Source organism: Bison bison, unplaced genomic scaffold (genome assembly GCF_000754665.1).
Source record: "Bison bison bison isolate TAMUID 2011002044 unplaced genomic scaffold, Bison_UMD1.0 scf7180017864286, whole genome shotgun sequence".
In the NCBI taxonomy this organism is placed as follows: Eukaryota; Metazoa; Chordata; class Mammalia; order Artiodactyla; family Bovidae; genus Bison; species Bison bison.
In genome coordinates this window covers 3315861-3343809 of record NW_011494858.1, presented here as the reverse complement: position 1 = coordinate 3343809, position 27949 = coordinate 3315861, and the positions used below count along the sequence as shown (strand labels likewise).

General features: G+C 40.9%; 1 protein-coding gene across 11 annotated transcripts in view; it reads left to right on the top strand.

Moving 5' to 3' along the window:
• Nucleotides 1-27949, top strand: part of DTNA (dystrobrevin, alpha) — a 322724-nt gene that overhangs the window by 152015 nt on the left and 142760 nt on the right. For all 11 annotated transcript variants that reach the window (XM_010849771.1, XM_010849766.1, XM_010849768.1 and 8 more), the window contains 2 exons: nt 3929-3996; nt 18328-18408. In XM_010849771.1, coding sequence (XP_010848073.1) covers nt 3930-3996; nt 18328-18408 — 148 coding nt within the window. In that variant the 5' untranslated portion in view covers nt 3929. The remainder of the gene's footprint in view (nt 1-3928; nt 3997-18327; nt 18409-27949) is intronic.

The window sequence follows — 27949 nt, the reverse complement described above, 5'->3', positions numbered from 1 at the left end:
ACCAAAAGGTGACATCAGTGTAGTTTGCGTATATTTCACCTTCTGCTTCATAAGACAAGATTTTGCTTTAAAATGCATGGTCTGTGGAGAAGGAAATGGCAACCCACTCCAGTATCCTTGCTGGGAGAATCCCACAGACAGAGGACCCTGGCTGCTACAGTCCATGGGGTTCCAAAGAGTCAGATACAACTTAGTGACTAAACCACAACATATAATAAGGTTAGTTTTTCATCACTGGGGAAGTGTTTTAACAATCAGTTATCCACTGTCCAAAAAAAGCACCACTGGACCTTACAAAGAAATATGAGGCATTTGTATTTAGCAGCTCTAATTATGAAATATAGTAGAGGTAAACACAGAAAGGAGAAAGACTTTACTGAGTAGGACATGGAGCCCTGGAAGACATGAAGACAGTAAGCCAGCCCACACAAAGATTTAAATCAACTTTGGCATGGCAGAAGGTGCCAAAAAGATGTAATAGACAACTGGCAGAAAAATAACAATGCATATGAATAAATGTGTCATTTAATAACAGTGCTATGACACAAAGCAGTTAGGGAAATAGGTGTTGCATGCCAACAGATGTGTCGTGTTCTAAGAACTTGAATAAAAAAAGCGTGTTAGGTTCTTAACCCCATTGATCATAAAATTGCAAATTCATTACAAATCTTGACTCTCAGAAGAATTAAAATCTAACCTGGTTAATATGCCATACCTGTATCAGTGTGGAAAACAGGAGGCTGGTCATCATTACCCATGTCAATGTGCCTCCTCTGGTTTGGGGTGGCAACATGGCATGACCTGTCCACTTTATAAACATGCATTCCTTTTGAAACAGTAATTCTGTATCTAGGAGTTTCATCCCACTGGAATAAATATATAAGTATAAATTTTTTTAAATGCCTGGTCTGAGATTATTTTTAAAATATAAAGTGGATTCACTCATTTCAAATAATTAATCTCTGAAACTAATACAATTGGAATTTCACTTTTCTATGAGTCAGTTTTTGAAAATATAATTGAAAGTCCACTTTGAGGAAAGAAAACTTATTCTTCCTTTCTCTCTCTTTCCTCTTTTTTAAATATATTTTATTCATGTGTTCAATAAATACCAACTGGACATAGTTTTTGTTGATTGGATTTGGCTAGACACTGAATAATTTAAAATTTCAGCCACTTCCCCTAAATACCTTACAGAGACACACACAAAGTTAACTAGAAAAAGAGGTGTCACAGACAGTACCAAGTGAGGAGTACAGCCACTACTGCTGCAAGTTCACAGGCCAGTCTTTACTTCCCTGACATTTTCAATCAGAGTTTGCTAGCCTGCCATCCTTTGTGATTTATTTTTAATGATTCTTTTCATCTCAATCCAACATATAGACAGATACAGGAACATATCCTGTTTTATCCCCTATCTACTACCTCAACTCCACTTCTGAGCTCTTGAAATAAAAAATGAAAGCTATCCCCAGACAATTTTGTGAATGTCAGATTATTATCTACCTGCCTCCTCTGGAGAAAAGGAGATGGGTTCCATGAATCAGGAAGGGCATGTTTTTCTCCAGGCCTCTATATTTCAACCATACCTGCACATTCAAAATATCATAAAAAGAAAATATTTGACTGTGTTCAGCACTGTGTCGTTGGACTTCCCAGGTGGCTCAGTGGTAAAGAATCCACCTGCCAATGCAGGAGACACGGGTTTGATCCCTGGGCCGGGAAGATCCCTTAAAGAAGGAAATGGCAAGCCACTCCAGTTCTTGTCTGGGAAATTCCACAGACAGAGTAGCCTGGTGGGCTACAGTCCATGGAGTTGCAAAACAGCTGGACACAACTTAGCAACTAAACACAACACCACTGCATCATTACCAAGTTGAAGAAACTTCATTAATAAATCTGTGCCTTTCCAATTATTATTTCTGACCTTGGTTATATTATCACCCATTGTGAACGGGTATGCACTCATAACTCTGTAAAGTGAAAGTGTTAGTTGCTTAGTTGTGTCTGACTGTGACCGCATGGACTGTAGCCACCAGGCTCCTCTCTCCATAGGATTCTCCAGGCAAGAATACTGGAGTGGGTTGTCATTCCCTTCTCCAGGGGATCTTCCTGACTCAGGGTCTCCTCCATTGCAGGCAGATTCTTTACCATCTGAGCCACCAGGAAAGTTCCCTGAAGTCTGTAAACCAAGGCTATTCCAAGCGCTCCTTTTCCTTCCTGGAAATAGATGGATAATCCTTAACTCATAGAAGCAACTGGAGAGGCTGTTTGACCAGTTTGTCTGACATTCCATTTTGTTTCACCACCAATGTTCTTTTCCTCCCCAGTGAGTCACTTCGTACACAGCCCCTCATCTTTTGAGCTGTCTGCCACATTCACAGTGGACCCTCCATATCTGTAGGGTCCACACTGAGGATTTAACCAACTCCCATCAAAGGCAGATCCAGAGGGCCAAATGTGCAACACTATTTTATGTAAGGAATTTGAGCATTCAAGGATTTTGGTATAGGGGAAGCAGGGGAGGGAATGGAACCAGTCCCCCTTGGCTACCACAGGAGGATTGTAGTTCCTTAAATTTAACCCCCAGGTAGTCAACCTCTCTTGCATTCACTATTTTTTTTCCACTACCATGGCTATGATTACTTCACTGTGCTTTTATTGCTTTTATGCTTCCTTATCTCCCTACTGGAATGTAAGCCCCTTGAGGGCAGGAACTGTGACTTCATTACTGTTGGATACCCAGAGTTGAGAGAGAGGCATAGCTGACTATGGGGGTTCAGAGGAAAGGCCCTAAACCCAGCCCATCATAGAGAGTTTAGGAGAATTTCAGAGGAAAATATACCTAAACTGAGACCTGTAGGGTGACTGAAACTTATCCATGTATAGAGTGAGGGAAGTCCAGACAGAAATAATACTGATAGCTTGAGAAAAATTCACATTTGAGAAAGCACAAGGTACCTTGAAAGACATGCAGAAAGATCAACTGTGCCTTCTTTTACCATGCCTGAATGCAAACATATACGCATGTATCAGTGTATGTAGATTTGTGTGTATGAGAGAGGAAACTTTAGTTTTTAAAAGTTTAATTAGCTATAGCAAAAAATCGACTCCATCAACCTATAAAATGCTTACTATTTAGCCCAAAACTCTCTGTGGGGCTAAACATCATTTCCATTAACTTTCCCATAATTTTCCTTTTCTTCAGTCAAATTTTAATTTTTTAATACTTTTGTTTTAATTCTTCATTTTAACTGTTGGTGTTTTAATACCATTTTTTGAAATAATTCCATTACAGATAATGGTATGGTTAAGTAGAGAGAGGTGAACCTAACTGGCACACAATGAAATTATTGTCTACGGAAAAACTGGTGCAGGTTCCAAACACTCCCATTAGAAATGAACATTTGGAAAATAACCTGCTTCTAAATTGAGGTTTTGGGTACAGCTGGGTCAAGTTGCGACAGAATGTAGTGGAAAGTTGACTGGTCTTGGAGTCAGAAATGTCTGTGCCATTTACTAAGTCTACAAGAGTCTCGCTCTCATCTTTTCTTGAATGGAATCTGTAACGTCTGCTCTAAGATTCTTTGCAGGCATTCTGAAAGTTGATTAAGAAACTGTATGTGAAATGAATCATCTAACAGAATGATGGCAGAGGGTTATATTCAGTTATAGTGCAAGGTGATCCTCTATTGTAGTTATTTGTGTGTTAGAAAATTAAAATTTTATGCTTCCTTCAACACTGTATATGGACAATTTGTACAACCATTTAAGTAAGTCAATGGAAAGCTATTCTTTTTAAATACGCGGTTTTCAATAGTTGTGTCTATGTTTGTAAGCATGACTACAGCATGTGTGTTTGTATAGAAATGGCTGCTTGCCTCATTAGCATGAGGCTAATACACATTGTAATTATTTTGTCTCATAGAATGATTGAAGATAGTGGGAAAAGAGGAAATACCATGGCAGAAAGAAGACAGCTCTTTGCAGAGATGAGTAAGTATGAAACTTTGAAGGAACACCCTAGAGTGTTTATTGAATATTCATGGAAATAAAACTTAATTCTTATGGCATTTGTACTTTTCCTTAAAATCCTAAATTCTTTACAGAAAATGTATGTTTGGGCATTTTTTGCCTCCTCTTAGGTAAGAATTAAATTAGTCAATGAATCATCATAATTTGTTATTAGGACTGTGTATCTTATATAAAAAAAAGATTTGTGAACCTAAATATATATATACACACAGACGCTTAATAAACACTATTTAGTGTTGGCATTAATACAATCAACTACACTTCAAAGTCTGTGTTCATTTCCCCACACTATCACAGGGGCTGGCACATTACAGGCACTAGATAAAATTGTTGAAATGAATCAGTGAATGACTTACTTGCAAAATGATATCATATGCTTATATGGGAAAAAGAAGTCAGGCATGATTACCAGACAAAGCTAAAGCTATCATTTGAACTTCATGCCAAGGGGAGAAGCTGTCCTACAAACTAGCTTCTAAAAAGTGACAAGGAAAACGAAAGTTAAAAAGAGTTTGGAGGTGACCTGCTATACAAGGAAAACCAAACCACTGACTCCAGTGGAAAACTCATTAAAGGTTGTCAGTTTATGTAAATACAAGGTTGCTGTGTAAGTAATTAGGTGGTGGTATCTCCTTCTAGACCATTTTTCTTATTCACAAGGAAGGAGAACTTGACATAAGGAGGGAGGAACACACATCTCAAATTAAATGTTATAAAGAAAAAAGTATAGTTCTCTTATTGCCTTTTTATCTCTCATTCTCTGCATAAGGAATGAGGAAGAGCAGAACTGAGTCGTAAGCCTTTTACTCCAAGAAGGCAAGAGACAAAATTAGGTTTCTCCTGGAGATTGGAACTGATTGGCAAGAATGAGGGTCGGGACCGATAAAGGAAAGCCCCAGATAATAAGATTCACATTTTTCTTTATCATTTCCCAATAATCTGGAGTCACCAAGGCAGTGTACGAACTAACAGAGAGGAAAGAAAATTAAAATTGATGCGGGGAATCTCAATCACTCTCCTTGCTTTTTCCACTTTTAGAAACATGTCTAAAGTGCCTGTGACAGTTTCAGTCATGACTTTCCAATTTCCTGGGCTGTGTAGCTGCACTTCTGGCCTGACCAGTCACCTGGAACTGTGACCTCTGTTGATACGAATCTAACAGAGGAAGGAACCTAGGTGCTACTTGCCCATCTAAGCAAAATCCAGACCAGTACAGGTGTCTTCTTGTATCATAGCTTCTTAGACTGAAGACGCAAGAGTCATGTAGATCTACATGTAGTAGTGTTGGTCGCTCAGTCATGTCTGACTCTTTGCAACCCCATGGGCTGTAGTTTGCTAGGCTCTTTCTGTCCATGGAATTCTGCAGGTGAGAATACTGGAGTGGGTTGCCATTCCCTTCTCCAGGGGATCTTCCCAACCCAGGGATCAAACCCAGGTCTCCTGCATTGCAGACAGATTCTTTACTGTCTGAGCCACTAGGGAAGCCCTATGTAGATCATGGGCCAGTGTTTTATGAGAAAAAGAAAAAATATTAATATTTAACAAAGAAAAGCAATAAAGTCTTAGGAAAAATCTTTAAATTTATCATTGTTATATTAAAGACTGTATCAGCCAACAGACTGTAAGAATTATGAAAGTGTTCTTATGTCATGATTTTGAAAACATTTATCTGAATTTCGGTACATTATGCCAGCTCCTCCTGCACCTGGTGTGGTGCCTGGCACAGACAGACACATATGTCACAGACGTCTTTTGAATTCAAGTTGTCCAACTCAAAGAAAGATTGACGTAAGTTTTATATCCATACGAACAGAAAAGCTCTAAATTTTTCAAGCAAGAGAGACTTAGGAAAATTGTGCATTCATTTCCCAGATTGTAACTTAACCTTTCATAGAAACTTGTCAGAAGGTCATGCAGTATATTAAATCATTTTGAGTTCTCCTGATCAGTGATCAAAATAGTTAAGCCAGCCACACAGATATGTATCTTTCTTCCTTTCTTCCTCTCTTCAAAAGCAGGTAAACACATCTGACTTGAACAATCCATTAGTGAGCATCATTTTCAGGTTAACACTAAATAGGACACAGCTACAGTAAGTGGGATTCTGCCAGATAAAACAATTGACTGATTTCCAAGAGAGACGTTGATTTTTTTTTTTTTGAGACATTGATTTTGATAGGTTGTCAGACAAAAGAAAAAGGTAACCTCATTGAGAATGTGTTAAATATTTGAAAACTGTATGGGTTACCCCAACTCTATCAGCAGGACACCAAAGAAAGGCAAGGAAACTATTATCAGAGAAGACTGACATTGAAACTTGGAAAGTAACTTCTTCCAGAATCTGTGATATCTAGATAGAGAGCTTAAAAAAATGGAGGAACTTGTTAAATCTGGTCAGCTAAGTCTGACTTAGAAGTAGTTATTTTTTAAACCTGGAAGGAAAGTGCCCAAGAGATTCTTGGTTTTGGAAATCACAAATGTCACAAATGTAGAAAAAGGAGTTAAGAAGGCAGGTAAGACTTTTTTAAGACTCTTGCCAGAGGGGAGAGAAGTGGAACTCAGCTCTACCAGAACCAAAGACAGGAGGGTTTCTAAACTCGGGGGTGAATAAGAGCAGACGGACTGGAAGATAAGGACGGGTAAGTTGGTCAACTGTCACAGTGAGAAAGTTAGGTGTCTACTCTCACAGAGACTAGGAGATCTTCTTCAAGATTTCATTTCCATGGTGTGGCTTCCAGGCCTTAAGAAAGATGTGTGTGAGTGTGTGTGTGTGTGTGTGTGTGTGTGTGTGTGTGTCCTGTCACTCAGTCCTCAGTCGTGTCCAATTCCCTGAGGCCCATGGACTGCAGCCTGCCAAGGTCCACTGTCCATGGAATTTTCCAGCCAAGAATATTGGAGTGGGTTGCCATTTCCTTCTCTGTTGAAAAAGATATTTCTGGGCGAAACTGGCAAAAGCCTGGGAGGTTTACATCTTTCAAGGGACAGACAAAGAATTTACAAAGGAAAGTTGTCTAAAGTAAATGCTCTAAGAAAAGAGAGATCAAAGACCTAGAGAAAAAAGAAACGTATCGAAAGGTTAGTCAAGCGGACGGGAACCTTACAAAAACCAAAGAGCAGAGAACAGAGTAACAGTTGATCAGAAGGACAACTGATAAGAAATTTTGGCAAATTCAGGTGATTGTAGCACATACTTGTATTAAACATCTACTCTGAGCTCATAGCCACAAGCGACAGAGGCAAAAAAAAAGACAAAATTAAGAGTAGTATGGCCTCACAAATAAGCCAAAAAACAAAACAAAAAAAATCTCTGTGGCCACATACTATGATTAAAGAAATTTTAGGCAAGTTGCCCTAAACTAAAATTTCCCCTCAGCATAATGCCCTAATTATCTGTTTACTTGGTACCTTAGATTAAAGGCTCCAGTTAAATGTAAATGTCGTTCTCACCTTGACCTTTTCCACCATCAAATAAGTTTATCAGCTCAAATAAATTTAACAGACTGGCTTTTAGCAGAGTAAATTGTTTGCACTTGGAATCAAACTCCCTTTCTTCTCTTTTTCTGCTGAGGGCAGGTTTACTCTGCTTTGTGTTACACTTACTTGTGAACATGTCTGTGTCACTCACTCACATAAACCTCTCCTTCGTGACAGACCCTGGACCTTTGCCGCTAAACCCATTCACCTTAGATGCTGAATCAATGTTGGTTTGAAAGCCTCGGGGCACAGGATAGGTCGGTTTTAATGAGAAGGAAATGGTTAAGAAACACTCATTCAGAAAATGGAAGGCAGCCTAATCTGGTGAGGAAAGTTCTGGGAAGAAAGCAGAGTGATAACTGCCGGGCTCTGAGTGAAGGAGGGACCAGAAACCAAAGGAAGGCAAATGGAGGTGTTCAACAAGCACTGGAGAGCGGTTCAAAGACGGACGCCCCTTTGGAATGCCGACAGCACTCAGCATGTGCATAGCTGGAATGGTGCCTAGAGCGAGATTTTGCAATGCACACTACGAGTTTTAGGGAAAACAACGTCAAAAATTCAGGACAATGGCATGAATGATCCCACTCCCATAGGCCAGGATATCCATAGGCCATGAATGCAGGGACTATTTTCACTTGCATCTTCATTTCTCGTGCTCTTCAGCATCGTTGGGATGTCAACTCCATGGGTCACCATCCTGGAAGTGCCCCCTTATGTCACCTGCGTAGCCTGGTCTCCTGATTCTTCTGATCTGTTTCTCTTTTTCTGTCTCTTTAGTAGCCTCCAGGCTCTCTGAAGCTCAGATTTTAACCAAAGTTTGGCTCTTGACCAATTTTCTCCCTGTACAGTGTGACTTTCCCCCAAGGTTTCACCATTATTGTTATGATTCTCAAGTGTTCGAGGAATGCTTCAAAACCACTTCCCACATCTCAGAAACCAGCTTACCCAGAATAGTCAGTATGTAAGTCAGTGTCAGCTTCCCTGGTGGCTCAGTGGTAAAGAATCTACCTGCCAAGGCAGGAGACTCAGGTTCAATCCCTGGGTCAGGAAAATACCCTGGAGAAGGAGATGGCACCCCACTCCAGTATTCTTGCCTGGGAAATCCCGTGGACAGAGGACCCTGCCAGGCTAAGGTTCATGGGGTCGCAAATGGTCAGACATGACTTAGCGACTAAACAACAATAAGGTCAATGTCCCTTCCAGACTTGGCTCCCACTGTCAAAGCTTCTGCTGATGAAACACCTTGGGGTGGGCCTACTGTTAGCTCCACTAACTCTTCATCATAACAAAGCCAACCAGTGTCCCACCACGGCTGCCACAGTATTCCCAAAGCCACGCAGACTTTGAATGATTACCGAGGGTGCTGTTAGAAGCAGGAAGGAAGTTTGTAGCCCCAAAACTGGGCCCCTATTAGAATGTGGAATAGCCTTACTTATGCACACAGTCTCCTCTTGGAAAAATATTCCCAGTCTTGGCAATTAAGGAATATTGATACATTTTATATGTTTATCAATAAATCTTGGAATATAGACCATATTAAGGAACTCCATATCTGTGTATCCAGCTGCCCCTGGGTATGTCCACTTGGACATCTCACAAGAACTCAAACTCTGTAAATTCAAAACCAAACCCTTCATCTTCACACATCTACACACCTGTTCCTCCTTGCTCATACCTTAGTTCAGTGAGGGCCACCCCACCCATTGAGTTGTATAAGGTAGAAAGTTGAGCACTGTATTTGACCTCAAAACTCCTTTGCCTCCCCTCACCTGCTCTCTCTGCCCCTCTTTCTTTCTCTCCTCCTCCTCTTTCTCTCTCTCTCTCTCTGTCTCTCTCTCTCTCTCTCACACACACACACACACACCGCACACATCCAGTCAATCATCAATCATGAAAAAGAGTTTAGACATGGGTTCATAGGCTGCATCTTTATTCTTTAAGTATTTGTTGGGTGGGTTTGAAAAATGAGTAAGACATTTAAAATTTTGAATGATTTTATAAAAGGTTTTATAAATGAGCTATCAAAATGTATAAAACAAAACATATATGAATTGTGTGACACTGTTCAAAGTATAATAAAGCTACAACCAAAAATAAGGTAATATAGACTGGCTAGCTGGATCACTGGGTAGATGGATGGAAGGAATGAAATAAGGTAAGACAAAGAAAGGGACAGAGGGGAGGAGTAAGGAAAGGACAGAGGGAGGAAGGGAGGACAAAATGTCTTGAAGAGCTAAAGAAAGGAAAAAACAGTATTTGCAGAAGGGAACAGTGTAATCAATCATAGTTTTTTAACTGCCCCTTTGTTTTCCTCTTTATTATTTTCTTCCAACTATGACCTGAGTGTGAAAGGTTTGAGGAGATGTTTTAAGAGCATTAGATTGCCTTAAATGATTTAGCTTTAATTTTTTTCTTATGAAAAGTTTTGAATATATACACTTCAGTTCAGTCACTCAGTCATATCCAACTCTTTGTGACCCTATGGGCTGCAGCACGCCAGGCTTCCCTGTCCATCACCAACTCCCAGAGCTTACTCAAAATCATGTCCATAGAGTAGGTGATGCCATCCAACCATCTCATCCTCTGTTGTCCCCTTCTCCTCCCACCTTCAATCTTTCCCAGCATCGGGGTCTTTTCAAATGAGTCAGTTCTTCCCATCAGGTGGCCAAAGTATTGGAGTTTCAGCTTCAGCATCAGTCCTTCCAATGAACATTCAGGACTGATTTCCTTTAGGATAGACTGGTTTGATCTCCTTGCAGTCCGAGGGACTCTTAAGAATCTTCTCCAGCACCACAGTTCAAAAGCATAAATTCTTCGGTACTCAGCCTTCTTTACAGTCCAACTCTCACATTCATACATGACTACTGGAAAAACCATAGCTTTGACTAGACGGACCTTTGTTGGCAAAGTAATGTCTCTGCTTTTTAATATGCTATTTAGGTTGGTAATAGCTTTTCTTCCAAGAAGCAAATGTCTTTTAATTTCATGGCTGCAATCACCATCTGCAGTGATTTGGGAGCCCAAGAAAATAAAGTCTCTCACTGTTTCCATTGTTTCCCATCTATTTGCCATGAAGTGATGGGACCAGATGCCATGATCTTAGTTTTCTGGATGTTGAGTTTTAAGCCAGCTTTTTCACTCTTCTCTTTCACTTTCATCAAGAGGCTCTTTAGTTCTTCTTCACTTTCTGCCATAAGGGTGGTGTCATCTGCATATCTGAGGTTATTGATATTTCTCCCAGCAATCTTGATTCCAGCTTGTATTTTATCCAACCTGGCATTTTGCATGATGTACTCTGCATATAAGTTAAATAATCAGGGTGACAATATCCAGCCTTGACATACTCCTTTTCTGATTTGGAACCAGTCTGTTGTTCCATGTACAGTTCTAACTGTTGCTTCTTGACCTGCAAAGAGATTTCTCAGGAGGTGGATAAGATGGTCTGGTATTCCCATCTCTTTAAGAATTTTCCACAGTTTATTGTGATCCACACAGTTAAAGGCTTTGGCATAATCAATAAAGCAGAAGTTTCTCTGGAATTCTCTTGCTTTTTCTATGATCCAACAGATGTTGGCAATTTGATCTCTGGTTCCTCTGGCTTTTCTAAAACCAGCTTGAACATCTGGAAGTTCATGGTTCATGTACTGTTGAAGCCTGGCTTGGAGGATTTTGAGCATTATTTTGCTAGCGTGTGAGATGAGTGCAATTGTGCGGTAGTTTGAACATTCTTTGGCATTGCCTCTCTTTGGAATTAGAATGAAAATTGACCTTTCTAGTCCTGTGGCCACTGCTGAGTTTTCCAAATTTGCTGGCATATTGAGTGCACCACTTTCACAGCATCATCTTTCAGGATTTGAAATAGCTCAACTGGAATTTCAGCACCTCCACTACCTTTGTTCATAGTGATGCTTCCTAAGGCCCACTTGACTTCACATTCCAGGATGTCTGGCTGTAGGTGAGTGATCACACCATCGTGATTATCTGGGTCATGAAGATCTTTTTTGTATAGTTCTTCCGTGTGTTCTTGCCACCTCTTCTTAATATCTTCTGCTTCTGTTAGGTCCATATACAGAAGTAGAGAAAATAGTATTCATCTCTACGTTAATTATTTACTGCTTAGCCCCCACCATATAATTATGAAGCAAATCTAAGATATTATTTAGATGAGTCAGATCTCCATGGTTTAAAGAATTGGATACATGTATATATAAGGCTGAGTCCCTTTGCTGTTCACCTAAAACTCATGGCATTGTTAATCGGCTGTGAAAATGAAAGTCTTAGTCGGTCAGTCGTGTCTGACTCTTTGCGACCCCATGGACTATAGCCCGCGAGGCTCCTCTGTGTATGGAATTCTCCAGGCAAGAATACTGGAGAGTGTTGCCGTTCCATTCTCCGGGGGATCTTCCCAACCCTAAGATGGAACCTGGGTCTCCTGCTTTGCAGGCATATTCTTTACCATCTGAGCCACCAGGAAATAACTCAATACAAAATTAAAAGTTTTTTAAAAAGGAATCATATCCCCATGATATAATAATAATGGGGAAAAGCACTATTATTTAATAAAGAGGCAAAAATATAGAGAGGGCTTTCCTTGTGGCTTAACTGGTAAAAGAATCTGCCTGCAATGCAGGAGATCTGGGTTTGATCCCTGGGTTGGGAAGATCCCCTGGAGAAGGGAAAAGCTACCCACTGCAGTATTCTGGCCTAGAGAGTTCCGTGGCCATGGGGTCGCAAAGAGTTGGACACGACTGAGCAGCTTTCACTTTCACTTTTTCAAAAATATAGAGAAGTGCAATACTTTGTTTTTTATTACAAAGGAAGAATTAGATTCTTGAGTGTATAGAGTGATTTTGAATTCGGTTTCAAGATAAAATGGGTTGTTGTTTATTTTTCTCAGATCATGGACAAAATATAGTGGTAATCCTAGATGTTTCAACATGCTAAGAATAAGGATTACTCTATTGATTTTATTTCCTTATTCATTTATTCAAATTCCATCCATTTTATAAATGAATTAAGTCAGCTTATTTCCCTTTTTAATAAGTTTACTAAACTTCCTGCTCAGGAAAATACCATAAGATAAAAATGAACCTTAATTTCAGCAAGTACTGAAGAAAGTCTCAGGTTGTGCGTGCGCTGGGGACGTGTGAGCTTGATCACCATACAATTACATAGATGCACAGGTGGAGTTGTGACCATGTCTGGAGAAATAAGTAATGGATCCATCAGCTTGGAGGACAGCCTCCAATTGTATTCTGGAAGACTCTGTGGCCCTGGACAGCTGTTTGATTTTAGACAATGGCTTGGACACAGAAGACATGTGACTACACCTAAGGTAGGCTATGGGTTTATAGACTTTGAAGGAAAGACCAAACATGTCAAAGTGAATTAAGTTCATGGTTTATTGGGCCAGCGAGCAAGAAATTTCTTTTCAACGAGGTGGGTAAATGGAGCAAGAACCTGTCTAATCTGTCTCAGCAGCTTTTTTGAGTTCCAGAATCCTTGATGGATCCTGTGGTTGCCACTTACATGATCCCTGTGAGGCAATGGGCTGCTGCGTCTGAAAAGCTTAACTGCATTGCTCACCACATCCCTTTTAATATTCAGGGCTTACATCCTCAGCCAGAAAGAAGCTTTACAAACTGAAATCATTGACAGACCTCCAGACCCCTACCTGAGGTTTGAGCTAAGCAGAAGGTCAGCTGAGTCCCCATGGTAATGGGCAAAGGAGTCAGTGTATTCCTGACCCTAGGCATCATCTCTACACCACTTTTACTGCATCCTGGGGAGTGGCACCTTTGCTAAATGCCCCGTAGGAACCCTATGAGAGGAAGTCGCAGAGGATCCAGGGTTTCTGTTCTTAGAGGATGAGGCCTTGCTGGAACTAAGAAATTTAATTGTGTGCTGCATCATAGTTCTTTTAAACCTGGGGCTTGAATCATTATTTTTGAAGAACTTACATAAATTGTCTATGTCCTTAATGTCTTCTTTTAAAGGATTATTTACAGATATTGAGATTCTCTTAATTGTTGAACCAAACTGAGCACTGCTAAAAATATATCTTCATTCTGGGGAAAAAGACAGATTTAATGCTCATGTACTTCTGCTTGTGTCTATGTGTCTGCTTATCCTGTATTCTAGAGAGTTCATTTCCCACATGAGCCTCTCAGATTGACAGATGACATGAAACTAGGAAGGTCCTTTGAAATGCCAGTGGCAAAATAAAAATTTAAGGGTTAGAAATATGAGCTTAAAAAGTAAAAGAAACTAAGCAGATTAAATGTCCTACCTTTAGCCCCCAAATAAGCATTTAAACAGAAAAGATATGACTTAATAGAAGTGCTTATGATTTCAAAAGCCAGTTTTAATGAACTTCTAGCTCAAAAGAGCCAGAAGAATGAACCATCTATGAAAAAAATGCCATCAGTTAGTTTCCTTATCAATAGTGGTAACAATTGCTTTCTGTACATTCCACACAGGTAGGCAATAGCTGTGGCATTTGGGCTAATTTTGAGCTTCCCTGGTGGCCCAGACAGTAAAGAATCTGCCTGCAATATGGGAGACCTGGGCTCGACCCCTTAGTCAGGAAGATCCCCAGGAGAAGGAAATAGCTACCCGCTCAAGTATTCTTGCCTGGAAAATTCCATGGATGGAGGAGCCTGGTGGGCCACAGTCCATCAAGTCACAAAGAGTCAGAAAAAACTGAGTGACTAACACTTTGACTTCTACTTTTCACTTTGGGTTAACTTCATATATCTCATTTCAAGGAGATATTAGTCAGACAGAACAAGATCACTGGAATGGGTAAGTACTGGGGTCCAGCCCCGGTTGGATCCAGGGATTCCCTCGGGAGGATGGAGTTGGCGATTAGAGGAATAGAGAAAGAGATAAGGAAATAATTTTGCAATTAAGAAAATAGAGGAGAAAAAAGAGGCTGATATTCCTTGGTTTACTCAGAAAGCCAATAAAGCCCCAGCACCGGACTTGCTCTGTTCATATAGGCCGCAGGCGCCCTCTTGAATAGCTGAAGGTGCCCCACCTTATGCACCTTCTCGAGTGGGTCTTAGAAGCCCAGGGAGGAAAGTGAATGCAGAGGGTCCCTGTGCTCTAGGGAATCAGCCTGAAAAGGAAAAGGAAAGAGAAAGAATGACACGGGGAGACCGAGCTTTGAGCAATGCCTGTAGCTTTATTTTCAAAGGGAGCTTATATACCTTAAGTTGTGCATAGAGGAAAATAGGGGGTGTAAAATCATGCAAAGTCAGCAGTCTTTGATCCTTATAGAGACCAGGCTTTTCTTTTCTGCAAACTTATCATATACAAATGGTTTAGGTGATTTACATCATCTTCTGGCCAGAAGGCCTGTTAACATTTTATGACTCTGATAAAGGTTTGTCAACCATAAGACTTATTTTCTCTAAGAGTAATTATTTTAAAGTTTGGCACCATCCTCCGAAGATGTTAGATAAAGTTTCATTCCTATAGGGCAGAGGTGCAGTGGGTTTACAACAAGGAAAGAATTTCTTACCTTAAGGGTCTAAAGTTGTTAACACCAAGGCCACTACTTATTTTTCCTACATACCAACTATATTAATTAATACACTTCCAAGGATACAATACAGGGGATGTGAAAACTTGGCAGCAAGCATTGGCTCAACAATGAAATCTTCTACTAGTTCTATTCTAACAATTTCTAACTCTCCGAGGGGCTCTATACTATTTGAATATCTTAAGCTTCCCATGCCTCTTGGGGTTGGGAGACTGTAAACAATCGTATGCTTAGCTGTAGGAGTCCGGGTAAACCTGTCAGGCAAGTTAAAGAGCCATCTGAGGGGTTTGGATTGAAACACTCCTATTATGCCCAGGAGGCTAATTAACTAGAGCTCTAAGTTGATTTCCTTCAGAGAAAGGTGGTCGGGGATAGCCTCCCCCCCGCCACCCCGTTAATGTCAGAGGAGTTGGTGAAAGTCATAAAATAGTAAAACAGACAGATTCTGGTTTTGGGGTAGATGCTCTGACAGATCCAGGGGTCCCTTGAGCCCTGACTCGCCTTTGCATATCAGGCCTCTCCACATGACCTTTGTCATGGGTGGGAACTCCCATGCTGGCTCCCTGCAGGTAAGGGTCTCAAATCCATGTCTGATAATAATGACAATAATAGCAACATCCATATATTGACTCCCATTGTGTGCCACTCTCTGGGTAGATAGACATTGGACTTGAAATGGCTTTGGACTTGGACATCTTCAACCTGAAAAACTCAAGGAGACACTACCCTGCCCCCACCTAAACTTTAAACTCTGTGATGACAAGGACTTTTGTACATAATCTCCAGATGCTAATGATGATCACAATAGCTGCTTCCCAATCTTTGAAAAATAAATTTTGTTAAGTGGCAGGGAGAAAAGATGATATGGTTTCAGAAGGGAAATTGGATGAAATGGATTGACGTTACAGGGAGGCAAATGAAAGCCCAAATATAAAGAAGAAATGACTATCATTTATTGGTACTCAGCAGTGACACTGAAAACCCTTATAAGGATGTCCATTTGCTCACTAGGTACCAGCTACAGAGGTTACCAGCTGGTAAAGTTGATGCTGTTCTCCTCATTTTATGCATGAAGAAGTCAGAAGGCAAGTAAAAACTTCTCAAAGTTCATACAACTAGGAAGAGAAAGATTAGGGTTATTGACTATAAAGCTCATAGTGAAGATGAAGTCGCTCAGTTGTGTCCAACTCTTTGTGACCCCATGGACTGTAGCCTACCAGGCTTCTCCGTTCATGGGATTTTCCAGGCCAGAAAACTGGAGTGGATTGCCATTTCCTTCTTTAGGAGATCTTCCCAACCCAGGGATTGAAACCGGGTCTCCTGCATTGTAGGCAGACGCTTTACCGTCTGAGCCACCAGGGAAGTTATATAAAGCTCATATATTGTCACTAAGTTTTAAAATTATCCCTATCATTGGAAGTAATATTTTATGGCCATTGGCTAAATGTCCATCTATTGAGAACATATTTAGGCAATTTTCTGCATGGGATGAAGGTGAGCCCTCCCTCTTTGATCCTTCAAGCATTCAGTATCAACGAGTCTGTTTGTCAAGTAATAAACTCTCATAAGTATGAATGTTAATGAACTGCCTCATAAAACCATGGAGTAATAGGTGATGTTGCTAGTCACTAAGTCATGTCCAACTCTTTGTGACCCCACAGACTGTAGCCCACCATGCTCCTCTGTCCATGGGATATCCCAGGCAACAATACTGGAGTGAATTGCCATTTCCTTCTCCAGAGGATCATCCCAATCCAAAGATCAAACTTGAGTCTCCTGTTCCAGGGGATCTTCCCGACCCAGGAATCGAACCCAGGTCTCCTGCATTGCAGGCAGATGCTTTACCATCTGAGCCACCAGGGAAGCTATTTATAAATAAGTAAAGTTAAAAAAAATCCTGCATACTGAGTGGTGCAGCCAAAAAAAAAATGTTTTTTAATATATCAAAGTAGAGCCATGTACCTTAATATCTGTTATGAACATAAACATGGGCTTGAAAGAAGCCAAATATTTAGAAGTAGAGAACAGACATTAGTTGAACATCTACTATGTTTTAGAGACGGTCTAGAAATGAGCCCCTCCAGAGGAGAGTGGGAGGACGGCCAGGAACTCAGGTGTCGATGGAAGAAGCAGCACGTCTACAAGGGCTGGTGAGGAGACCAGCCCAAGCCTAGCAGAGGTTTGAGGGCAGAGCAGTGGGGAATGTTGTGGGGTAGGTAGGAGGGGAAGAGCCTGCAGCGCGGCTTCGATTCCGGGTGGATCTTTCAGCCCTGGTGCTGTGGGCATCAGGAGCCATGCTGGATTCTTGAGTAGAGAAGTGGGCTGAGGAAAGCAGTTCAAGAATATGGAGAACACGCTATGTCAGGGAGGAAACGGAGGCCTCAGTGGCAGAAAGAATAGTGCTGTCTTTCTTTCATTTTTTCTTTTCTAAAATTTAGTTGGTTTACAATGCTGTGTTAATTTCTGCTGTATGGCAAAGTAATTTGGTTATACATATATATACATTCTTTTCCATTATGATTTACCACAGGATATTGAATAACAGTTCCTCGTGCTGTACAATAGGATCTTCTGTTTATCCATACTATATATACACTAGTTTGCATCTGCTATTCCCCAACTCCCAACTGATCCCTCCCTCAACCCACTCCCTTGGCAACCACAAATCTACAAAAATGGTTGTTTTTAGAAAGGAGACCCCCCCACCCCGAGGTTGACAGGAAGCTTTGTAGGATAGACATGAGTAACATTAATGATGTATGTGTGCCAAGCAGTGTTCCCAATGCTTTAGATTAATAGACACTCATTTATCCTTCAACAGTCCATGAGGTAAGTAGTAGTATTATCATCAGTCCCATTTCCCAGATGAGAAAACTGAGGCCTCTAAAAGCAATTGGTCTGAAGGCACCAAGAGCAGATGCCCAATGTTCAGCCTGTGCTCACCTCACAGCCATACTCTAATTACAGATTACAGTGCATTAAAAATCATTATTTGATAATATTACTATCTGGTGTCATCTAGCAGTTTAAGTCACAACTTGATCCAACTGTTATCAGAAATGGCAGACACAAACCCATGGACAGGATTGACAACCTGATGTCCCAGAACCTGAGGTGTACGAGACAGACCTCAGGTCTTAAACTTCTATTCTAGCAAAGATGAAAGTCAGATTACATGTATTGGTTAGGTCTGTAGTTATTTCGTTTACGACCATGATCACTTCCTTTCCACATGCAAGCAGACCACATGTGTACCTTTTATCTGTCCCCAGGGGCTCAAGACCTGGATCGTATCCGACTCTCCACCTATAGAACAGCATGCAAGTTGAGGTTTGTTCAGAAGAAATGCAATTGTAAGTATGCTGGTTCCTTGGGCCAGCTACCCCCATGAATCCTATAGTTCACATCTGTTACTTGGGCTAACTACTCTTGTGAATCCCATAGTTCACATCTGTTACTTGGTTTATTAAAAGTAGGCTTTTGTGCAAGTATGGATTTAAAAAAAAAAACTATGTTTATACCACAATAAGAGATTATGATACAAAAATGGTAGAAAGACTTTTCCCAAACAATTCTGAATGACTCAACTGCTGAAGTATTGGAACAGATGAACCTCTGGATATGTATCCTGCCCTTGAAATGGTTGAAATCCAGATGGATGAGTTTTCTTTTCTCTAGCTTTGGTATTATAAGCTCCAAGCCCTCCAAATGGCTTCCAAGAACTTTAGAAAATATCAAATATTAAGTCCTCCATATGTTTTCTTTACAAATATAGGGAAATGTTTACAAGCTCCCGGAAAACATTTAAGTTTCTTTCTGAAACTACAAAAATGAGTCCTTTGTATCAGAGCATTGACTACTTTTGCTTACATCAGACCACAGCAAGAGAGGAGACAATGATACTTAAAGAAACAAACTTGCTTTAACTTTTCCCCAAATTTTAACATGTAGCAGCAAGCTGGCTCATCAGTTAGCGAGCAGTTTCACTTTCCATGCCAGGTCAGTACTTCCATCAGATTATCACATTCATTTTCTCTTGAAAAATAGAGTGCTTCCAAGTTCATGTGTAGGAACTTACTCTTGTCTTTTTTGAAAACCGACTGCTATAAAATTAATAACTGTTCTCATTTTCTAGTTAGTATTGGACAAATTTTGAAAATGAAAACCATAATGTTCTCCTGCACACACAGACATAGTTCTTGAATATCTAAGCATGGGCATTAGGCACTTGGTGCATGTGGAAACCAGCCGCGTTTACATCTCTGCTCTCCGGGGATCTCTAGCAAAATGCTTCTTATGGCCCTGGGGGGACCACCTCCAGCCCCAGGCTTCTCAGTTTACAGCTACAGGAATGTACCGGAGACATCTACTCCTCAGCTTGCTCAGCTGCAGCTTCTTCCCTAGCTCTAGTAGGAAATGGGTCTGAAATTTGGATCAGGACAAGAAGGAAGAAAAAACCAGGTGGGTCAAATATCAAAGTTGTGTTTTAGCTTGTTGTGCGTTGTGTGCTCAGTCATGTCCAACTCTTGCAACCCCATGGAGTATAACCTGCCAGGCTCCTCTGTTCATGGGATTTCCCACGCAAGAATACTGGAGTGGATTGCCATCTCCTCCTCCAGGGAATCTTCCCAATCCAGGGATCGGACCCATGTCTCCTGCATCTCTGCATTGGCAGGCTCATCACAGGAAGCTAACCCAGTTCCCCAAAATGCAATAGAAGATCGCTGCAGATGCAGGAAGGAACCTGGGATTGTGCTTGCGGTCCTGCATGTTGATAGGTCATAAAAGCCCTTTTGGGGACTGGTGTTAAGGGATCAAGAAAATGCTCCCACAAGAAAGCTTCCCCTCCCCCCTCAACCCCATCACCTATATGTAAACAAAAGGAAGAATCTCTGTGTTTTCAGCAATGAAAGTGATGGAACCCTCTGCCTTTTTCCTTATTACCACTCCAATGGGCCTCAGTGTAGACGGAGTTCTATCCTCATAAAGCTTTGCTACACAGAGCCTTCCTTAGGTTACTTTCAGTAGAGATGGGGAACTTGGTGGATCTGGCAAGAGGTGATCAGGGACCTCCACTAAGAAAGAAAGTGACAGGATCAATGTATATTTTAGAAAAGAAATTGTCAGGTATTAAAGAAGAGTAAAGAAGTGTTGTGTTTTGCCTTGGGTGTCATTAAATTTTTTTGGTGTGCTTATCTTCTCTCATTCACCAAATTCAGGACTCTTCACAGTAGGGTCAGTTTTTTTGTATGTTGTCTACGTTTTACTTAAATTTCTGAGAACAAGACTGATGTTCAATAAATATTTCTCTTTGTCCATTTTGTATAAACTAGGCTATGATATACTTTGCTGAAATTACATTAGATGCCAGAATAAAATATCTTGAGTGCTTTCCAAAGAATAATACAAAGACAGTACAAAATGGTAAGGATGAACAAATACATAGCTAGTTGAATAAATAAGGAAAAGTGAGAAAGGAAGGAAGAGAGGGAGGGGGGAAGGAAGGAAAAGTAAAGAAAAATGACCCACATTGATTAGGCAACCCTGCAGCCAGCATTACAAAGGGTGCACACCATTGGCCCGAACTGCATCCAGCAAACCACAGGCCATATCTCATTCCTCCTACTCTCTGACAGAGGCCCTTTCTCCTTTTGGGGTACCTCCTTTTCCATTTCCTGCTCCCCTCATCCTTATTCCACATCCTGAATTATGTCATAACCTCACTGACTCTTTTGGAAAACAGTGGGAGAAACGGTGTTGATCCATCCCTGTCTATCCCTCTGTGCATCCACTCACTTACCCCTTAATTTAGGAAGCTTATAATGAGCCCCTGTGCAAGGTTTGGCACTGCTCTAGGTACCAGGAATAAAGCTGGAGTGAATGAGATGTGATCCCTGCCTTAAAGCTGCCCAAAGTCTAATTGGGTAGATGGATTTTTACACAAACAACACCTCGTGGAAGTGTAATAAGGGCAGAGCGTGTGTGGGAGCAACAAGAAGGCAGAGCCCAGACCTAGGTGTGAGGGCTGCTGGCGGGAGTTTTCCTGGAGCAAGAGACACTGGGCTGAGTCTTAAAGAATGAGTAGACATTACACAAGAAAGTGTTATTTGCTTTGCAAGGTACCTTATCAACTTCATATGTTTTAGGGAAAGGAAAGATATTACATTCTATACAAACTAGACAAAACTAAGGCTCAAGGGAAAAAAAATAAGCATATATTGAGTGCTCTGCTAAAATTAAGTTTTGTTTTAAAGTTGTTTCTACCTGTATCAGAAGTCTTACATGCAAGCACCATGTGTGTTACTTAAGTTTTCCTTCCTGACAAAAAATATAACAGTTGTATTGAGGTACATGTAAAATGCTCACACAATTGGGCTTGGCTTATCTTCATCAAAGTTGAAGTCTTCCTTTTAGGAAGATAAGCAGCAACACTGATGTACGTGAGATATTAGTCAACATGAACATATACCCCTCTATTCAGTTCAGTTCAGTTGCTCAGTTGTGTCTGACTCTTTGTGACCCCATGAATCGCAGCACGCCAGGCCTCCCTGTCCATCACCAACTCCCGGAGTTCACTCAGACTCACGTCCATCGAGTCAGTGATGCCGTCCAGCCATCTCATCCTCTGTCGTCCCCTTCTCCTCCTGCCCCAATCCCTCCCAGCACCAGAGTCTTTTCCAATGAGTCAACTCTTCGCATGAGGTGGCCAAAGTACCCCTCTATTAGAGGAATGTATTTTCTGTCTGCCATAAAACCTAACCCACAGTGCATTATGGTACCTGGTATACTCTACAATAAAAGAAATAAGGAAAAAATCCAGGAAGTATGCTTTTAAGGGCATCGCTTTATTGAAAACTCTTATACTGTATTTACTCATGGAAATCAATAGAACTTAACTGAGAACAGGGTGTTTATTTTTAGGCCCAGACCTTATTTATAGTTAACATTTATTTTGTATATTAACAAAACTAAGCTTTAAAACTACATAATGGAAGAAAAATGTAAAAACGGACACAAAGTCATCACCTAGAAAAAGTATTTCTGGGGGTAACATGGGGTATATAGAATTTTAGGAGATTTCTTTTTTTATCTAAATTTAAAGATCAAAAGAGCTAGTTAATTCCCTATATTTCCTTCCTCATAGCCCTTGCCTACTCTGTTGCTAAAGTATTGATTCCTATCACTGACATTCATGTTCATTCTGTTTAATACAGTTACTGATGTATACTGAGAATAGCTCATTACCACTGTCCTGAAAAACTCCAAAGGAGAGGCCAGAAAACTGTGGCCTGTGGTCTGAATGTCGCTCAGCATCTATTTTGTATCAACCACGAACTAAGAATAGTTTTCACAGACGAGTATTTGATAATAGAGAACATTGATTCACAACCCTGACTAAGCAAAATGTTATCCTCCCAAAATAATTCCATTCTTCTCATTGTTTAAAAATCGGACGCAAGACTTCTTTGGTTGTCCAGTAATTAAGATTTCCCCTTCCAATGTAGGGGGTGCAGGTTCGATCCCTGGAACAGGAGCTAAGATCTCACATGCCTCGCGGGCAAAAAACCAAAATGTAAAACAGAAGTAATACTGTAATGAATTCAATAAAGACTTTAAAAAATAGTCCATATCAAAAAACAAACAAACAAAAAAACCTTTAAAAAAGTGGACTCAATTACTGTATTTTTAATTTCACAAGTAAAAACGTGGAAACTTGTTTTCTCTACTTAATATCTACACAGTATTACTATATAAAACAGTGGTGCCTCTTGGTCCACCAAAAAAAAAAAAAATTTACTAACTTCTGCTAGAAGAAAAGAGCTGTAAGAAGCCCACTTTTAGCAGACTTGCTGATGTTAAGGAACAAACTAGTGGTTATCAGTGGGAAAGGGAAAGGGGAGAGGGGCAGCAAAAGATTAAGAGGGTAAGAGATTCAAACTATTAGGCATCAAATAAGATGCAAATAAATAAAATAAGCTTCAAGCTACATTGTACAACACAGGGAACGCAGCCAATATTTTATAATCACTGTAGATGGAATGTGTGCTCAGTCGCTTCAGTTGTGTCTGACTCTTTGCAACACTATGGACTGTAGCCCACCAGGCTTCTCTGTCTGTGGGACTCTCCAGGCAAGAATACTGGAGTGGGTTGCCATGCCCTCCTCCAGAGGATCTTCCTGATCCAGGGATTGAACCTGCGTCTCCTGTTTCCTGCACTGTAGGTGGATTCTTTACCACTGAGCCACCAGAGAAGCCCACAGATGGAATGAAAATGAACGTGAAGTCGCTCAGTCGTGTCCAACTCTTTGCAACCTCGTGGACTGTAGCCTACCAGGCTCCTCCGTCCATGGAATACTCCAGGCAAGAATACTGGAGTGGGTTGCCATTTCCTTCTCCAGGGGATCTTCCCAACCCAGGGATTGAACCCTGATCTCCTGCATTACAGGCAGATGCTTTAACCTCTGAGCCACCTGTGAATCACTCTATTGTACACTTGTAACATATAATATTATACTGCAACTATATTTCAATTTAAAAAAAAAAAAAGAATTTTTTTTCAGGCAAAAGCTTCTTCTTTCCTTCAAATTTCCCCATAGGCTCTATTTCCCAACTCTGCTTCTTCCCTTTGCCATTCATCTTTGTACCTTGTCACACCCTCCTTCCCCTGCCCTAACTAGCACATTTTCTAATAAAACAAGAAGAAATGTGTCCAAAAAATAGGAATCAAAATTTGGCTATTTTATTTCTAGGAGGACTGGAACAGAATGGAGACTATGATAATATTTCCAATACTCCTTCCTAATCAGCAGTCTTCTCTTTCGCTTCCAGGTATCCTGCTAAATTTCCACAAAATAAATACCCTATATACCATTTACAAACATGTGAAAATGGCCACATCTCTGCCTTTATTTTGAACAAATAACCATCTTCTACTAGAAAATGATTTCCTCGGTCAGCACTGACACAGTTAACAACCCAGATACCCTGTAATGTCAGCAGATCTTTCTTCAGAAATTGCTTTGGAGTCAAGGAAACATGGCCTTAAGTTCACGAACAACAAAAGGCAACAGGAGAAATCAATGAGAAATCTCGAAGTCCTCCTGCTTAATAGTGAGAACAAAAAAGCAAGGAGACGAGAGGATCCTCTCCCCGACACCTGCAGCCAACACTGCACCGTCTTTAGTTCTGGTTACAGTCTGAATTTTCTATCACTCACCTCAATTAAAATTGAATTAAAATTGTGTTTAAAAGAAAAAGAGGACAAAAGGTATACATTTGCCTCTGGACTTTTACCACCTTTCCTCTAGTAAATGAAACATTTTTTAAAAGTAAAGTTTCCTTCAATCAGATCATTTAAAGTCAGAACACATGCTTTTCTCTGTAACTTCTCTAAACTTCTTTCAGGATTTCCTGTGAACCAAAAAAATAGAGTTGTCTATTTACTGAAATGTTTCTTTATCACTGCAAAATTAACCCAAGTGAGTGCTATCTATGTCCTAGGTCCTGAATAAACACTCCCCTATGGATGAATGAAAGTGCCCCACTAGACTCACTTCTCACCCGCCAAGTGACTAGTCTTAGGCTGCAGGAATAGCCTGCATTAACAAATGCTAGTATCACACTCATTTTTCTTCAAGCTAGTGTATCAACATGTTCCTTATCCTTGTCTCATATTTTTTGTTGTTGCTTTTTCTTTTGGCTGTGTGGCACATGGGATCTTAGTTCCCCAACCCAGGATCGAACCGGCAGCCCCTGCATTGGCAGCAGAGTCTTAACCACTGGACCACCAGGAAGCCCCTTGCCTCATTTTTAAGTGTGTGGATTTCTGATTGCCTGTGTCAGTTTTTATCTTTGCTTAACAAATGACCACACACTTAGCAACTGAGAACAACCACATTTATAATTACCCAGTTTCTGTAGGTAGAAACCCAACCAGCATGGCTGGATTCTCAGCTCAGAGTCTCATGGGCTGACCTCAAGTGCTGGCTGAATCTGTGGTTCTCATCCTGGGGCTCCAGGTCCTCTTCCAGGATAACTGGCTGTTGGTGGACTTCACATCCTTATGGTTGAAGGACTGAGATCCTCGTTTGTTGCTGACTGTCATATGGGGACAGCTCTCAGTACCTAAAAGCAAGTCACGTTTCTTGCCACGTGGCTCCCCACAACCGTTCAGAGTGTAAATATCTGCTTCTTTATCCATGTTTCTCACTGACTCTCTCCTCTGTGACCAACTAGGGGAAAAAAAAAAAAAAAACCTCTCTGCTCTTAAAGGACTCATGTGCTAGGTCATGCCCACCCAGATACTCTCTCTATCTCAAGACAACTGATTTGGGACTTCAGTTACATCCGCAGTTACCCAGAGAAGTACCTGGATTAGTGTTTAATGGAATAACTGGGACTAAGTATCTGTCCTTGACATGCCAGGAACCTTGGGGTGGGGCCAAGCAGGGTATCCTAGGATCCTACCTACCACATTGCCCAAAGTTTAAAGAAAAAACACAGGCAAGAGAAATAGCACCCCCTCCAAAAGATATGTGTTTAAAAGAAAAGGATAGGGACTTTCCTGGTGGTCCAGTGGTTATGACTTCACCCTCCAACGCATGGGCTGCTAGTTTGATCCCTTGTTGGGGAGTTAAGATCCCACATGCCTCGTAGCCAAAAACCAAATCATAAAACAGAAACAATACTGCAACGGATTCAATAAAGACTTTTAAAATGGTCCACAGAAAAAATAATTTAAAAAGAAGAGATAGAAGAACTCGCTCCACTCAAAGAGCCAGAAGGAAGAGCAGGAATGTTCACAGGGAAATAAGTGACAGAGGTCAAACCCTTGCAGCAAACGTATCTTTGTATTCTTCCAAATGTGTTTGATATACACTTTCATTCCTAATGTTGAGTCATTCTAGACACTTGTTTAGAATAAAGACAAGTGGATCACACTAGAATACAATGTTCCCCCAAAATTCCCTGTGGGGAAGTCGGGGGTGACAGCAGAACATAAACAAGCCCATTAAAGATGCCCATACGCCAGGTGATGGAACACTGCTTCGCTCTGGGCATGCTGCACCAATGGCAAAAATGTCTCCCCTTAATCAGGCAAATTTCTGGTAGAGAAAAGCTATGATTTTAAAGCCCTAATGCTTCTGATGTGGGTTTAATTAAGGCTACTTCTTCCCATTAATTGCCTTTAAGCTCTTAAAGACCCAAGGCTTAGGTTACTTGTTAGTATTTTTATTTTTAGAGAATGCTGGAAACTTGGTCTTCTCAAGCTGCTACCACTGCATATACAACCTGTGAAGTAAGCTGACACCTGTAGTCTTGTTTCCAAGCATCTGGATGTAACATCCATCAGCTTCCTTCTCTCCTGCTTCTTCTTTACACCAGGAAGCTGTGCCAACTAAGCACTTTCACTCTCACAGTTTAGGAAAGAGCATCATCTTAAATGCTGCAGTCAGTTGGGAAGGAGTGGTATGTAAGGAGGAATACCTTTCAAGCTTCTCCACCCCCATCTAAAGGAGGCCAGAGAGAGATGCAATGACCTTCCCATAGTGATCTGCCAGGCTCTGTTCCTGGGAGCCTGCGGTATCAGCCCAGGGCCAATCAGCAGAGTGATGAAGCAATACCCAGGGGGTGTTCTCCTGCAGCCGGCTCCCAGGATCCCTGGACTCAGGAAACACAGAGGAAACAAAGACAGGAAGACAGGAGTGGAAGAATGACTCCTCCCACATAACCACACCTGTGATTATGCAGGAAAATCCTTCCTGACACCACCTTGATTTCCTCTCAGTGAAGCTTTGTTGGCATTTTGTCACCATTGTTAACAAACATTCAGACATTTATTCATTCATTCAACAAATATGGACTCAGATTTACTGGGCTCCAAGCATCATGCTTGGGCTTCCCTGATAGTTCAGTGGTAAATAATCCATCTGCAATGCAGGAAATGGAGGGTTCAATCCCTGTGTTGGGAAGATCCCCTGGAGAAGGAAATGGCAACCCACTCCAGTATTTTTGCCTGGAAAATTCCATGAACAGAGGAGCTTGGTGGGCTACAGTACATGGGGTCACAAAGAGTAGGACATGACGGAGCACCTAAACAACAAGCATTATGTTTAGACCATGGGTGGCGAGGGGAGTCTGGTAATTTTCCTTCATGTACAAATTTAGTATTAGAATAACCTTAAGTTTAGAATAAATAGGATGTCTATTTATAAACACATTTAAAACCTATTTATAGGACACATCCTATTTATTCAAAGTTTCTGAGTCTGTGGATATCAAATATAGATACACCCTAAAACTTTGCTATTAGGTTGGTGCAAAAGTAATTGCAGTTTTACATTGTTGAACTTTGCCATTTAATTCTGGAATACACTCCTAAATAAGGATGGTTATGTTATACATCATTTTAATGCACATTTCTCACTTTATGTTTTTTGCTAATGACTCATTATTTGTGGCTCAGAGGTTAAAGCGTCTACCTGCAATGCAGGAGACCAGGGTTCGATCCCTGGGTCAGGAAGATTCCCCTGGAGAAGGAAATGGCAACCCACTCCAGTATTCTTGCCTTTAGAATCCCATGGACAGAAGAACCTGGTGGGCTACAGTCCTCGGGGTCGCAAAGAGTCAGACACGACTGAGCGATTTCACTTTCACTTTCATTATTTGCTATTTATTTTAGAATAGGGAAATGATGTTAGACAAAAGGCAAATTTGAGCAATTTTCTTATTCAAGTTCAAAATGGATTGTAAAGCAGTGGAGACAACTCACAATATCAACAATGCATTTGGCCCAGGAACTGCTAATGAACATACAGGGAGGTGATGGTCAAGAAGTTTTGCAAAGGAAACAGGAGCTTGAAAATGAGGAGTGCAGTGGCTGGCCATCAAAAGT